General features: G+C 40.6%; 2 protein-coding genes across 4 annotated transcripts in view; both read right to left on the bottom strand.

Moving 5' to 3' along the window:
• Nucleotides 1-7,070: 7,070 nt before the first annotated feature.
• LOC106727808 (disintegrin and metalloproteinase domain-containing protein 1a-like) lies at nucleotides 7,071-13,445 on the bottom strand. The gene has a single exon (XM_014547708.1). It carries the CDS (start codon nucleotides 10,301-10,303, stop codon nucleotides 7,706-7,708), a length of 2,598 nt encoding a protein of 865 aa, XP_014403194.1. The 5' UTR covers nucleotides 10,304-13,445; the 3' UTR covers nucleotides 7,071-7,705.
• Nucleotides 13,446-14,281: 836 nt separating this feature from the next.
• MAPKAPK5 (mitogen-activated protein kinase-activated protein kinase 5) overlaps nucleotides 14,282-16,477 on the bottom strand; it is a 25,930-nt gene continuing 23,734 nt past the window's right edge. For all 3 annotated transcript variants that reach the window (XM_005876224.2, XM_005876225.2, XM_014547710.1), the window contains one exon: nucleotides 14,282-14,726. In XM_005876224.2, coding sequence (XP_005876286.1) covers nucleotides 14,632-14,726 — 95 coding nt within the window. In that variant the 3' untranslated portion in view covers nucleotides 14,282-14,631. The remainder of the gene's footprint in view (nucleotides 14,727-16,477) is intronic.

Below are 16,477 nucleotides of genomic sequence, written 5' to 3' on the forward strand. Positions count from 1 at the left end.
CGAACTCATTTTTTTTGGTTGATTTTTCTTTGTTAAATGGCATTTAAATATATAAAATAAATATCAAAAATATAAGTCTTTGTTTTACTATGGTTGCAAATATCAAAAAATTTCTATATGTGACACGGCACCAGAGTTAAGTTAAGGTTTTTCAAAATGCTGACACGCCGAGCTCAAAAGGTTCGCCATCACTGGGGTAGACCTAAATGGGTTGATGATCATGGGGCAAGGGACAATACTCCAATTTTTTTTTAACATAATCAAAATTCAGTCTCTCAAGTTCTATTTATAACACTGTCGAAAAATGTGTTGGGAGAGGCCAACAGAGTAGCCTTCTCTTATGTGTGATTTTCATGGGCACATTGGCTGGTAACTCCAGGCACACACCCTTCTCTGGATGGCCCGGACATATCAGTACCCTATAATAATGCCAATTGAAGACCAGGTATCACAAAGTCTCCCCTGTGTTTGAAAATGACCTACATTTGTTCAATGCCCACTTCTGTTTTCATCCTTATACTAGTACTTCCAAGTTTAAGAATAGAAGAACTAGCCAGGCCAGGGTCGCTCATTGGTTGAGTGTCAACCTATGCACCAGGAGTTGCTGATTGGATTCAGGATCAGGACACATGCCCTAGTTTCAAGCACGATGCGCAGCCCGCGTCGTGCATGAGCCCATCCATGTTGATTTTTCCCTCTCATAGATGTTCTATCTCTCCCTTATCTCTTTGTAAAAACATTTTTTAAAAAATGTTTTTTTTTAATTTCTACTTTTTAAAATTAACTACAATTACTTATTGAATGAATAAATGACTCTCAGGTAATGATGCTATGATGTATCATCTGGTGCTCTGATGTATCATCTGTTGTATGTTATTTGTTTGTGCTCACTTCATGTCTGTCCTGAAAGAGTCAAAGTGTCTCTAGAAAAACCCACAATTATGCTGATGAATGGCACATTCATGACCTCAAAATGTACCTCCCTCTTCCTACATTTTGCTGGTCAGTTCACTTTCCTAATGTCTTCGTGCCTCATATTTTATTGAGAAAAATAAAAGCAATCAAATGTACTTTCACATGGAGACACCACTTGAGTCGCCTGTATCTAAATTTTCCTCTGACTCTGGTAGATGAATTGTCCATACTCCAATCTAAGGCCAATTTGCTGCTTGTGTGTGGGGTCTACTTCCCTTAACAGTTTCTCATGGACTTAACTATTCCAACTGTCCCTTTTGTGTTTTATATCTGAAACATCTGTTTATCCATTGGACCTAATCTCATTATATGCTATAATGTTTCATCTTTATCAAACCATCACTCTTAGCCCACATCACTCTCCAGTTGACATCCAGTATCTCCTCTCTGTTTCATACTGAAACTGGAAATATATATATGCATTCTGTTCCAATTTGCACCACTACTTTTTTCTTTTCTGAAATTTAAATTTTGAATCATAGTACAGTCACAAAATGTGAATAAAACATAAATATATTTTCAGTAAATTATTTAAGAGTGAACAATTCAGCACAGAGGATACATGTGTCCTAGCCGGTTTTGCTCAGTGGATAGAGCATCTGCCTGCAGACTGAAGGGTCCCGGGTTCGATTCTGGTCAAGGGCACATTCCCAGGTTGTGGTCTTGGTCCCCGGTGTGGGGTGGGCAGGAGGCAGCCGATCAATGATTCTCTCTCATCATTGATGTTTCTATCTCTCCATCTCCCTTCCTCTCTGAAATCAATAAAAATACATTTTTTAAAAGAAAAAAGAAAGGACACATGTATTATGACTTAATTTATATGATGTTCCTTGAGAAGTCAAGTTGGTAGAAACAGAAAGTGAAGAAGTGGAGGTTACAGAAGCTGGGGAAAGAGTAATAAAACTGGTTCATGAAGACAGTTTCAGTTTGAGATTATGAAAACATTCTGGAAGTGGATGGTGGTGATAGTTGCACAACCATGTAAATGTACTTAATGCCACTGAACTATACACTTAGAAATAGTAAAGAGGGTTAATTTTATATTATGAATATGAGAGAGAGAGAGAGAGAGAGAGAGAGAGAGAGAGAGAGAGAGAGAGAAGAGAAGAGAAGAGAAGAGAAAGCTACATAAGTCCAACTCTGATCAAGTAATCAACAGTTTTAGCTCGAAGTCACCCATGTGCCATTGCCAATCACATGTCCTCCTGCTTCAGAGATAATCCTGCCTCTGTCTTTTATGGTAACTACTTTGTGACTTTTCTTTCTCAATTTGCTTCCTAAACATGCATCACAGAATTTTTAAATTTTATTTGCTTTTTTAATCATACCTTTATGAAGATATAATTGACATACCATAATATTCACCCTTTAAAGTGTACACACCAGAAGATTGTAGTGTGCTTAGAAAATTATACGTGTCACAAAATCAATTTTAAAACATTTTCTCACCCCTAAGCAAAACATTAGTATCTATTATTAGTCACTCCCCATCTTCCCCTCCCCACAGCTCATGGCTACCACTACTCTACTCAATGATTTTGTCAATTCTAGACACTTCATAGCAGTGAAATCCTACATGTGGGAATCTTCTGTGGCTGGCTTATTTCACCTAGCATAACGTTTCCAAGGATTAGCCATGAGGAAAATTGCATCAAAATTCCCTTTCTTTTGGCCAAATAATGTTCTTTTCGTGTGGATATACCACATTTTACTTTTAGATACATCTGTTGATGAACATTTTGGTTGTTACTACTTTGGGACTACTGTGAATAATACTGCTATGGACATTTGAGTACAAATTTTTGCATGGACATATGTTTGCATTTGTCTTAGGTAGATACTTAGGAGTGGAATTGTTTGGTCATGTGAGAACTCTGTTTATCCTCTGGAGGAATTTCCCAAGCAGCTACACAATTTCACATTTCTGCCAGCAATGAATGCGGCTTCCAATTCCTCCTCCTATCACTGATATTTGTTATTTTCTACTTTTTAAATTATAGCCATTCTAGTGGATGTGAAATGATAGCTCGTAGTTTTGATCTGCAATTCCTTAATAATTAACAATGTTACACACCTTTTCATATTCTTTTTGGTCACTATCTTCTTTGTAGAAATGTCTATTTACATCTTTTCCCTTATAAAATTGGGTGTCCTTTTCTTAATTGTAAGACTCATTAATATTTCCTGGGGCCCTAACCAGTTTGGTTCAGTTGATAGAGCATCGGCCTGCGGACTCAAGGGTCCCAGGTTCGATTCTGGTCAAGGGCATGTACCTTGGTTGCGGGCACATCCCCAGTAGGGAGTGTGCAGGAGGCAGCTGATCGATGTTTCTCTCTCATTGATGTTTCTAACTCTCTATCCCTCTCCCTTCCTCTCTGTAAAAAATCAATAAAATATATTTTTAAAAAATATTTCCTGGGTACTGGTCTCTATCAGATATGATTTGCAAATATTTTCTCTCATTCTGTCTTTCCACTTTTTAAAAAAGATTTTTCTATTGATTTTTAGAGAGAGAGAAATGGAAAGGGGAAAGACAGAGAGACTGATCTGAAAGTAAGAACCTTAGAGAGCCCAGTTAAATGAACCAAGCATGAGGTTGCAAACACTTTATCAGCCATGATTCCATCTCTGATGTTCTCTTCTTAAATAATTTAATATTTTCTAACTGAGAAGAGCCACTGTGGCCTTGTTGTACACAAATTGATTCAAAAACTTCATAACCTCATGCAAGACTTCCATAATTTTATTAAATATGAAAGGTGATATTGGAATTTTTCAAAAATTCTTCCATATTTCTAAAAATGTTAAGCTTACCCTGGCTGGTGTGGCTCAGTTGGTTGGGCATCATCCCATGCACCAAAAGGTTGCCAGTTTGATGCCCGTTCAGGGAACATGCCAGGCTAGTTTCGGGCTAAATCCCCAGTAGGAGGCATTGAATCGATGTTACATTCTCACAATGATGTTTCTCTCTCTCTGTTCCTTTATCTCCAAAAATCAATGAAAAACATTTTTAAATATGTAAAGCTTAATGTCCAGAAGCAAGGGGAGTATTAATTTTAAAGCATCAGCATTTTGCAAACATTCTTGGTAGAAGTCTGCTTTTGCTTTTGAAAAAACATGTCAGTGAACATATTTGCCCAATGGAAGCACCAAAATTCTATCTTTGATATTAAGTTCATAAACACCAGAAGTTTAAAAAAAATTATGTATGTTTTCAAAAAGTTTTGCAACTTTGTAATGTAAAACTTTAGCGTCCCTCTGACATTGATAATGTCATCCCTGTTTAACGTATTTTATTTTTCCTTCCATTGAGCCCTAGAGAAGAGAGTAGAGTTTGATTGCAAGTTATAAGAACAATACTAAAAGCATGTCCTACAGGGACAAGAAAAGATGTCAGGTGGGGACATCCAAAGAAAAGGGACCTGTACAAGTCTCCCAGGGAGGGCCATGACTTCTGGACTTCAGGAACAATATTGGCAACATCAAATTTGTTCTTTTAAACTTTGTAATTTTCCTTTGTTTCCACAAATCTGGATAAAAATCTAGAGCCTGGACTTAGCTATACTTTGGAGAATAAGGGAAGGGTCTGGGTTTTCATGGCCTGAGCAAGCACAGAGAGGACAGTAGCCACCCACGGAAGGCAGATTAAGGACAGCAAGCAGTCACTGTCAGAGTCTCCTGGGGCAGCAACTGGCTGGGACTTGAGAGACTAGCAACACAGATTATTGGAACCTGTAAGCTAGCATCCCTCAGAATCACCCAGACATAATGGGGAGAGGAATCAGGTGAAAGAGTCCACACTGCATAGAAGCAGTTACACATAATACAGAACACTGAACTGCGGACCTGGCACTTCCAGACCCAATTATCCTACCTTCTCTCCTGCCCACTTAAAAATTGGTTACTTCTCGCCCTAGCTGTTTTGGCTCAGTGGATAGAGCATTGACCTACAGACCAAAGGGTCCCAGGTTTGTTTCCAGTCGAGGGCACATATCTTGGTTGCAGGCTCATGCCCTGGTCGGGGCCAGGCCCTGGTCGGGGAATGTGCAGGAGGCAACCAATCAATGTGTTTCTCTCACATCAATGTTTCTCTCTTCTTTCCCTCTTTCTTCCGCTCTCTCTAAAAGATCAATGGAGCCCTAACTGGTTTGGCTCAGTGGATAGAGCATCGGCCTACGGACTGAAAGGTCCCAGGTTCAATTTTGGTCAAGGGCATGTACCTTGGTTGCAGGCACATTTCCAGTAGAAGGTGTGCAGGACGCAGCTGATGGATGTTTCTCTATCCCTCTCCCGTCCTCTCTGTAAAAAAATCAATAAAATATATATTTTTTTAAAAAGATCAATGGAAAAATATACTCGGGTGAGGATTAACAATAACAAAAAATAGTCACTTCCCTGGTATAGTCTATCCTAAAGAGCTTCAACTGTCAATCCCTGGAGTTTGGGGATTTCACACATTTTAAGATTCACCTTGCAATATATAAATATGTCCAATTTTGTCACTTTTTCAAAGGACTTCATTCAAAGAGCTGTTTCCTGCTTTTAGACTGGTCTTGTACACCTGAGGGTTAGTCATAAGAACCGCAATGAAAAATTAAAAATAGTCTATACAATTTCTATATTTGCTAAATTTTTGTCAAATATTGTGAAATCCTAAATAGGTCTTACTGATGAAATCCCAAATATCTACCTGACTTTTGGTCCTTAACACATGCCATTAAATTAGATAAGAATGATTACCCTGTACCTAAATCATGATTCCCTTATATTTGTTAAGTTTTGAAAATACGTGATGTTTATTATCTTTTAGTATACTCACCATCAGCATGTGCATAGTCAGGAAGGCTACCCCTTCTGTTCACTGAAGTGCTTCTCAGCAGAAATCCTCCACACCTTTTCCAAGTCTCTAATGACAAGTTTATATTTGGAGGCACTCAGTTACCCCGTTTTATCCTTGTTCTTGGAGCTCTTGGGTGACGACCAATAGCGTGTTTTCCCCATGAATCTTGATCTCTGGCATACAACATTCTGAGATTTGGTTACCAGCAGATCTTGTGACTTGAAAACTTATATAACTGAAGGCTTGATTTTGGATTTTGCTCTGAAGTTTAGGATTGTTACACCAAAATAACTAACATAAGCTTCTTAAAAGCAGAAACCAGGTTTTATTCTTTTGTTTGCTCTTATCTGCTCACATAGGGTGGGCAGTTAGAAGAGGGACTCAGCATATGGATCATCAGGGGCTGATGCTAAGGAACTTCTCTGAAACTCAACCTGTAGCAACACTGCACCTGAGCAAGGTTTTGGCTGTGTCATGTCTAGACCTAGCAAGTGGCATCCAAAGTGGTTACTTTCCTATCCTATGGTTGGCTCTGGTTAAATCCTTCACTTAGTCAACATTTACTGAGCACTTACAATGAGCGGGGCCCTCAGAGCTGAACAAGATACAAATCTGCTGTGCCATGATGTCAGAATGTAATAGGGAAAGGACACTTTCATTGATAATGACTACACAGTGTGGCTTTTGTTTCATTAGTGTCACCAAATAAGAAGCCATGTTCTGGGCAAGCAAAAACATATCAAATGTCTCCCTGGTCACTTTCTTTTTTTCTTTACTGAAGCAAAAGCTCATGAGACAGTGAAGAACGTACTTTCAGTCATACCTGGGGTGGGATGCAGGCCCCACCCCGTACTAGCTCTTTGGTCTCTGTTTCCTTGTGTACAAGATGAAGGCCTCATAGGGTGAATGAGAGGATTTATTAAGACAACAAATGCAAAGTGTCTATCTAGCATAGTGTCTTGCCCATGATGGGTAATATTATTGCATATACTTTGTGCTGTCTTAGCAAATAACTACCACACGAAAATAACTACCACACGGAAACATTCCTATGAGTTGTTAATAGACAAAATATCAACTTCAATATAGAATTTAAGGAAAAAACAAATACCTCAAATATGATCTCAGCACTTACCTCAATTATCCCAGACCCAGGGTGATCAGACCACCCTGGATCAGATATAACCCCTTCCAGAAAGCCCAAATTAAAGAAACCCCAAGTACTAGGCTGCATGGAGTCTGAAATGATGCTTAATCTGCAAATAACCTTGTATTTATTTACTTATTTCTTTATTTTAAATTATCTCTTTCAGGAATAGAAACGGTTAGGGCAAATCAAAGTACTCAATAGATAATGTTCCTAAAATAATGCATTGTTGTCACTGGTTTGAATAATCCAGTAATATAGGTACAGATAATACATTATGTCAAACAATGTAGATGGAAGATGGTATTATCTGTACCTATAGTAATATAGGTACAGATAATACATTATGTCAAACAATGTAGATGGAAGATGGTACGCCGTGAAAAAAATTTCAGGTCAAAAAGTGGCCTAAATGAAACAACTAGCAATGATCCATGAGAAAAACTTAGTTTCATGAAATGGGGAAAAGCAAAAATACAGAATATTTCATGTACGATTTCATATATGAATATATAATCAAATTACTAAGTAAATATTGAAAGCAGGAGTTCTCTTCCTACATAGTATTTCTGTAGATTATACAGTCCCATCAGCACTACTAGAGCCATCAATTCTCACTTTTCTCTTTGCCTTTCTAAGCCTTCCATTCCTACTCAGTACTTGAGGTATTTGATATTCTTTGGCTTCTTCCTCAACTACTCTTCTCCCTTTGGTTATTTCTGTGCTTCAATTGCTACCATCACTTATGACTCTGGTGGAGGGGGCTTCTCTGGTGGGGGAGGCGCCTCAGGTGGGGGAGGCGCCTCCGGTGGGGGAGGCGCCTCCGGTGGTGGGGGTGGCGCCTCCGGTGGTGGTGGCACCTCCGGTGGCGGTGGCGCCTCCGGGGGTGGTGGCGCCTCCGGTGGCGGGGGCTCCACTGGTGGGGAGGCTTCTTCTGGTGGGAGGTCCTCCTCTCTGATTTCCTCCTCTGATTCAGTAATGGTACGCTCTGAACTCAATGTTGTGGAGGCCCCTGGGGTATCTACTGACTCAATTCCAGCATTAAGACTAATGCAACATATTAATAATATCAATAATAGTAAAAGAAATGCAGGGAGTATGAAAACTATAAAACCAAGATTTTGAAATTCAGTCTTAAGTTTAGCAGGACTGCCACCTTCACCTGCACTTAGATTTTCATCAGTTGGTTTAGCAGGGTAACCACTGTCCACACTCCCCCCATTTCCTGGAGTTCTGCAGTCGGGGGGTGCATAGCCAGCCTCACAGTGGCAGTGCCTTACATTGTTACAGACTCCTCTCCCATTGCACATTTCTGCTGGTCTGCAGTCATAGTTGAGCACAGCACGGTCAGTGCAGGAGTAATTCATGCAGACTTTGTTTGGGGCACAAGCAGTGCCAGAGTGCACATCTCCCTCATCAGGGACATCAGTAATGTTATAGACATCCAAGCTCCAGCAGAAGTCACCTTCATAAGGAATCTGGATCAGTGTGTGATGGGGTTTGATGGATGGGACCCGTCTAATATTTGTACATATAATTTTCCCACAAAATACATTATCATCAAAACACTTAACATATCTTGACATTGCTGAGGTGGGATGGCCACAGTTTCCAAACCGGTCCCCTTTGCTGTTCATTGAAATGTAGAAATTTTCTGGGGCTGACCGTGCAGTGTCCCCATACATAGCCATGCACTGATTATCAGGGTTCCTACACAGACACACAGACCCGTAGTGCAGTCTACCGCACGACGTCCCATCTTGCTTATAGGTGTCTGTGGGGCACTCTGCAGAGGTACCATCACAATACTCTGGGAGGTCACACTCTCCCAAAGCAGAACGGCACATGAATCCCTTATTCTTCAATCGGCAACCAAAACAGCAGAGTCCATCACTACATTCTGCACTCCCCTTCAGCCTACATGTTTGGTCACAGCACGGGTCAGTGTAACAGGCAGAACCACAGTCACACTGCTCCTCACCCTCCACCACACCATTTCCACAGTAGGAACCCCTCCGCAAGCGGCCTTTGTGCCGCTGAGGGTTGTTAAATAGGCAGGCCCCTCTGTGTTCCTGGAGGAACTGGTAGAAGTCGTCAGAGCTACAGTTGCTGAAGCCACTTTCTTTAGTGATATTGTCCTGCATGAGGCAGAGGGGTTTGTCTCTACAAATGCAGGCTGAGTGGTCGTGCCGAATACCCAAGTTGTGCCCAAGCTCATGGACCATGAGCGCTGCAAACAGCAGGACATCTTCATGATGGAAGGATTCAACAGCTGCTGCAAAACCACTTGAACAGGCACCATTGAGAAATGCCTGTCCCATACCCTGTGCAGGATGCTGTCCGACAATCATGTGGGCAACATCATGCTTCACACGATGGAGGAGCTTCTCTTGTCTCCAGCTGTTGAAATTCCCGAGTGTAACTTGCAGGTCCACTGGGACCTCTATGAGGTCCCCCTCGGTCCAAATCTCCATTCCAGCCAGCACCACCTCTGTGTTTATTCCCCTAGTGAAGCTGTTGGCCAGGGCAATGATGTGCATCACTCTCTGGACCGTCTCATTGACGTTACTGCCCCACATTTGGAACCGCTGGTTGTTGACCACAACAAACATCTCCACATACTTGGTGAGTGACCACAAGTAGGACAGCTCCTGTAGACCGCCAGGCTTCCTGCTCCCTTGTTGTCGGCTGGTGGACACCACTGTGCTGTCTTTGGAAGTGACACTGCAGGAGACTGGAGCTTGATGGGCCATGGTGTACAACACATGTTCAAACCGTTTTGAAGAGTCCATGGGCTCAATGCCATAGGATTTCCCCTCCTTAATCAGGATGCCCCTGAGGCCTGAACAGGTGTTGACAGAAACAAAAGAACCCGGGAGTCCTTCTATGTAGCCTTCATAGTGACAGTCATGTGAGATGAAAGGCATTTCTTGTCCCAGGGTGCCATTGTGGTAGCTGAAGACTGGAAAGTTCTTGATAAAATAGTCTGTCTTCACTTTCAGGTGAATCACCTGTTTCTGACCCTGCATAAATATCATGTAGGATGTATTTTTCTCTTGGCCATCCCTTTCCTGAAGTATCAGCCCCTTGGGAATAATTATTTCATAGAAAGTATAATATACTGACCCCAGGTCACAGTACATACTTGGCAGGAAAACCACCAATAGTATCACAATTCCCAAACGGATACATGAAGATCCTGGCACTGGCCCCAGCCTTAAGTCCCTCTTCTGCTGAGCCCAAGTCTGAAACTTGATCTTACCCTTTTTTAAGGCCACTTGGTTTTTCCATAGAGAAGGCCGTATAGAGGCAGAATCTCTCATAGAGGTGGCCACTGACATGGCCTTAGTGAATCAGTTGATGATGCAGGGCCTGTGTCCATCAGCAGCAGTTTTCCTTGGCATGCTGAACCTTGGAGACTGAGATCTAATCTGGCTCCCTTATGGGTGACTGCTTCCCAACTTGGTCTTACAAATTTGAGGCTGTCTTTATACTCTTGCTTCCCTCTTGATCTTCGGTTGTTGCCTTACTGTATGACTTCGTTCAAACAGCAACAGCTTTAATGCTCCTTGTCTAAGTTCTCTTTATCCTCACAGAGACATATACCAAGTAGAAAGTCTGTAATGATTCAGCCAGTACTTTAACTCTGACAAATTATCCTTATCCTCAGTCCAGGCCACAGAACTCCCTGATATCCGTTAATCTGCTCATTCTTTGAAACCCAACATTCTGGCAGGAGGTTGGGGGGAAGGGGACAGGGATTCTTGGGGGATCTATGAGCAGGACAAAGTTCTCTGTTGCCCACTACCTCTTTTCCTCATTTCTGTTGTAATACAGGGTACTCTTTCTCAGTCCAGCCCTTCATTGTCAGTATCATTTTTTTGCCTTTAATTAAAAAAAATCACATGCAGATTCACAAATTCTCCCTCATTAGCCTTTGTTCATGAAAGATGAAGTTAGACATTTTATATCTAAATATAAACATAATTTTTATCTTCTAAGAAGTTTTCCTAACATAGAGACATATTAAGTATTAAATGAAATGAGTTCAGTTTCACCATGGAGGTAGTTTAAGTGACTAGGATCAAAGTTCATTTCTTCTCAACTGTCCCAACATAAAAACAAGCTGATTATTAACCAACTACCTAGATACCATTTCATCAAGAAAATAAAAGTGAACTCTATAAGACCTTTGAAAAGATTTCTTCACTTTTGTAACTAAAATTAAACTCTAATCTCTGTACAAGTCCACAGGTTTTATCTTAATATCCTGGTGTATTCAACCGTACAAATTTAAAAGGTAAAAAGGCAGGGAAAAGCCCTATCCACAACCCTTGTCTAGTTATTTTCCTGTGCATACTAAGATGAAGTTAAATAAAACTCTAGATCCTTTACTTTGCATAAAAATAATTTATATTAAGTCAAATATTTACAATATAAAATTAGGGTTGAGTACAAGTTTAACACACAAAAAAAATGGGAAACTACCCTATCTCAGAATGATATGATACCACAAGATCTCAAATATGAGCATGAGCAGATCAACTCATCAACTATCCCCAATTAATATTTAAGTCCTCATATAGATGATAAAATACCTATTTTAAAATTTTACAGCAAAAAGGTGAAATGATTTCTAGCTGGATTTCTTTTTTCTTTGTAGTTAATATAAGTGGAAAGAAAGCCTCTTAAAATTATGTAATTTAGAAATTATCAGATTTAAGGTGCTTCCCTGTGTCTTAACCAAAACAGGCAGGGCAAATTAGGTTAAGTCATTTTATGGGATGAAAGAATTAAATCAATAATGAAAGAAAACCTCTACTTTTTAAATAAATAAAAATATAATTAAAATTAAATATCCAATTTTCCAGTTCCCAAATTGAAACACATTTTCTTCAATAAATAACACACACGTAAGCATTCATACACAAGGTCTGATTTAAATCATTTGACTTCTTCTTTAACTAATAATTTCTTCAACTTGTTCTTTCTCAAATAAATACAATAACGAAACTGTTTAAGAGGAAGTTCCTCCTATGTTTCAAACAATAAATTTCTGGCAGATATTCTCCTATGCTTATACAATATGTTAGCCAGGCAGATATACAAGTTGTTTTACATCAAGCAGAGTTATAACTATGGTAATGTCTAGAGGTATTTGAGTGATAAGTAATGGTTTTAGTAAGCAGAGGTTAGCAAATCATGTGGCAAAACTAGAGACTCTAACCTTCTGCCTACAAAAACTGTTCTGACAATATGAACTTTCTGTAGGTTTAGGGGCATCAGAGAGATAAGCCAGAAGAGACAAGGACAATTTTTGTCTCACTTTCAGTTACAAATTTTGCTTTATCAGTGAAAGTGACTGGTATGTTACGGCAGTATTTGCTACTGGCCTACAAACTCTCTCCACAGAGAAAACTTTGAACACCAAACAGTGGAGCTCTGTCCAGGGTAGGACCCACTGTTGAGTTACGACAGCCTTCGCATCCACAGGGTATTCACAAACTTCCAGCTTGGGGCCCATCTGGACATGTCTGGAGACAGTGCACATTTGGGGGCCAGATTAATTCACCCTGAAACAACTGATACATGGGCAACTGCTGCTCAAAGTAAACAGAACGCATCATTTGGGATACCCTTTTAGATCATGCCCAAAATTCACCACACCCTGAAGGGGAAAAAAATCATCCTGAGCCATTAGAAGACACATAAACAACAAATTTGAGAAGTTCATGGTAGACTGGGCATGCTAGAAAGTTATTCTGAAGAAAAAGAAGAGTAACAAAGTATCCCTAGTGAATACTGAACCTGTGCCCTAAGATAAGAAAAACAACAGGTAGTTGTTCAAGAAACAAGTGCAGTTTTTCCTGATTACAAGAAGTGATTTGTAAGACTGCATTTCACTGAAAAATAGAATATAATTCAACCCTTAATTCAACTTTTAGCTAAGTTTTATGGTCAGCAAATAAAACATTTCCCTGCTGCCTAATTCTTAAATTTTGCCATGTTTAAAAGTACTGAATACTCCTTACAGGGTATCCATTCACCTAATATTAGTGAGTCTTACCTAAAAAAAATACCTGAACTATAAATTCTCCAAAATAAAAGGGAACCAATGTAAAAAGGTAATTCTTAAAAGATACTTTGTATTATTATAATATATTTGCACAGTTACATACATATATAGGCCATACTAACCAAATGTCACCTAGATGACATTCTCAGCAAAATGAGTTAGCTCTGTGGGGTAGATTTTGATTGAAGAGAATGTGACAGAATAAAACTAAATATCTGAGCCTACCGATCCTTTCCCTCTGCTCTGAGAATTGGAGTTTGTCTATTAGCTCTTCTTAGGAACACAGCCTAACTTCTAAAAAAAATTTTTTTAAACATGATTTGTTATGGAAGTCCATTTGTACAACAAAAAATAGCCCTAACCAGTTTGGCTCAGTGGATAGAGCGTCGGCCTGCGGACTGAAGGGTCCCAGGTTCGATTCCGGTCAAGGCCATGTACCTTGGCTGTGGGCACATCCTCAGTAGGGGTTGTGCAGGAGGCGGCTGGTCAATGTTTCTCGCTCATCAATGTTTCTAACTCTCTATCGCTCTCCCTTCCTCTCTGTAAAAAATCAATAAAATATATTTTTAAAAACACACACACACAAAAAAAACAGAAAAGCATCCAGCCTTGATTTCCATTCAAACAGCTGAACTTGGCCAGAAGCATGCTTCCCGATAATGAAGGTGGCAGAACAAAATAAATGCAGCCCAGAGGATGCCGACATGAAACCTAGGCAGAAACATTACAGAAAAAAAGGGCAACTTTAAGAGGAAAAACAACCTGGACCCTATTAGATGCTAATCCAAAAGTCCACTTTTCATAAAATGTTACTTTCTCGGAAAAACCACCCCCTAAGTGGGCCAGAAGAACAGGGAAAGGACATAGGAAGCAATGGAGCTGGTGAGGGCTGCCAGGAAGGAGAGAGGAAAAGTAGGGTCTCAGGGGAAGGGAAACTGAAATTTTGATTAAACATAAAAAGAATAAACTCAAAAGATAATCCATTAGATTTAAGAATCACACCAATTCCTTTTAACAAATATGGCCAATAAAAAAAAAAGTGTTACCACTTTTCTCTTAGGAATTAGGGACAACAAAAATGAAGGCTCAGCTCCCTGCCTCTCCCATCATGGGAGCCAACATCTTGTGAATTTCAGCAGACAGTCTGCAACATGGATCCACAAACATTTCTTGGCATCAAGGCTAATCTACCAATAGTGCAGAGAGTAAATACACAGGGCAATTAAAACCAAATTCCACAGTATTTGATTTAACTGTTTACTAAGCAGAAAGATCAGTATAGTTGGTCCTTTGTCTACCGCTGACAAGTGGTTTTTATATACTTTATTACAAATAAAACAATCTTGCTTGATATAATATCTGTCATCTTACAAACATGACTAAGGAGTCCTAAAATAATGTATATTTCTAGGAGCTAAGCTTTTCTTAAAAACAAACAAATGAACTATACTATTAGTAAATACCATTATCTAAATCTATACAGCATCTTTAAGCAATGTGAAAATGAAATGATTTATTAATTTACATAAAAATTACTTTATACATTAAAGAATAGTTTTTCAGATTATAAAAAAACAAAGTCTGAAGCTGTCATTATTGGGATTCATGGGACGTGGTTTGTTCCTCTATCACTTGCTTCACAATTTCTGCCAGTTTTAGTCGATCTACTTTATCTGTGAATCCACGACCTGAAAGCCAAGAAAGAAAAAGATCAATCTCCAAACTGTTTGGGAGGAGATAGGTTCTTGACAGGAACACAGTAAGGTACACCTTACCAGTGTCCAATTCACCTTCACAATGGAGGAACCGTCCCCAACACCGATCAAAAGCAGTTCAGACCCCCCATTTTGCAAGTAGCAATTAAGCAGTTCCATTAACCTTGCAGTAAAAATCCAATGTTCAGTACAACAGCAAACAAGGAAACTATGAAGAGAAAGATCTTTGTAATATATATGTTTGACAAAGGACTCGTATCAAGAATATATAAAGAACTCATACATCTATAAGAAAGATATAACTCAACAGAAAAACTAGCAAAAGAATAGGTACTTCACAAAAGAGGAAATCTAAATGGCCACTAAACATCTTTAAAGTGCTAAAGTTCATTAGGGAAAGGCAAAGTAAAATGACATTGTAATATCACTATAATCTATCCAGAATGACTAAAATAAATAGAAAGATAGACGAGAGTTGATGTGGAAGCAGGGTAAGTTAACCCTCAAACACTACTAGTGGAAGTATCAACCAGAATAACCACTTTGGAAAACTCTTAGCAGTACCCACTAAAGCCAAACAGATGAATACCTCCATGAACCAGCAATCCAATCCTAGATATATAAGAGGTAAGAGAAATTAGTTCAGCAAAACATTCTTCAAAAGATAATACACAAGAGCATTCATAGCAGCCCTTTTCTTAATTACCAAAACCTGGAAATAACTCAAATGTCCAACAGTAGACTATCTATCTACACACACACACACACACACACACACACACAAAGGGTGGGCAAAAGTAGGTTAAATTACCAGCCACCACTATCAGAAGTAAGGATACAAAAAAACAAGAAATAATAATGCAAATACATAATATAATCAATAAATAATAAAAGAATAAACTTTTGCATACTAACAACTGTAAACCTACTTTTGCCCATCCGTGTGTGTGTGTGTAGAAAGAGAGAAAGAGAGAGACAGAGCGAGAGAGAGAGAAATATATATTGAGAATATATATATACTAGAGGCCCGGTGCACAAAAATTTGTGCACTCGGGGGGCGGGGGGAGGGGGATCCCCCAGCCCGGCCTGTGCCCTCTCGCAGTCTGGGACCCCTCGGGAGATAACGACCTGCTGGCTTAGGCCTGCTCCCGGGTGGCAGAGGGCAGGCCCAATCCCTAAGTGCAGCCCCTGGTCAGGCTCAGAGCAGGGCCGATTGGGGAGTTGGGGCGCCGCCCCGTCATGCACAGAGCAGGGCGGATCGGGAGGTTGCAATGCCACCCTCAGTCACGCTCAGGGTAGGGCCGATTGGGGGGTTGGGGCACCGCCCCCTGTCACACTCAAGGCAGGGTCGATGGGGAGGTTGCGGCGCCACCCCCTGTCACGCACAGAGCAGGGCCAATCAGGGGGTTGGGCGCTGCCCCCTGTCACGCACAGAGCAGGGCCAATCAGGGGGTTGGGCGCTGCCCCCTGTCACGCACAGAGCAGGGCCAATCAGGGGGTTGGGCGCTGCCCCCTGTCACGCACAGAGCAGGGCCAATCAGGGGGTTGGGCGCTGCCCCCTGTCACGCACAGAGCAGGGCCAATCAGGGGGTTGGGCGCTGCCCCCTGTCACGCACAGAGCAGGGCCCATCAGGGGGGTTGGGGCGCCACCACTGTCACACTCGGGGCAGGGCCAATGGGGAGGTTATGGCTCTACCCCATCACACACAGAGCAGGGCCCGTGG

Source organism: Myotis brandtii, unplaced genomic scaffold (genome assembly GCF_000412655.1).
Source record: "Myotis brandtii unplaced genomic scaffold, ASM41265v1 scaffold482, whole genome shotgun sequence".
NCBI classification, from domain to species: Eukaryota; Metazoa; Chordata; class Mammalia; order Chiroptera; family Vespertilionidae; genus Myotis; species Myotis brandtii.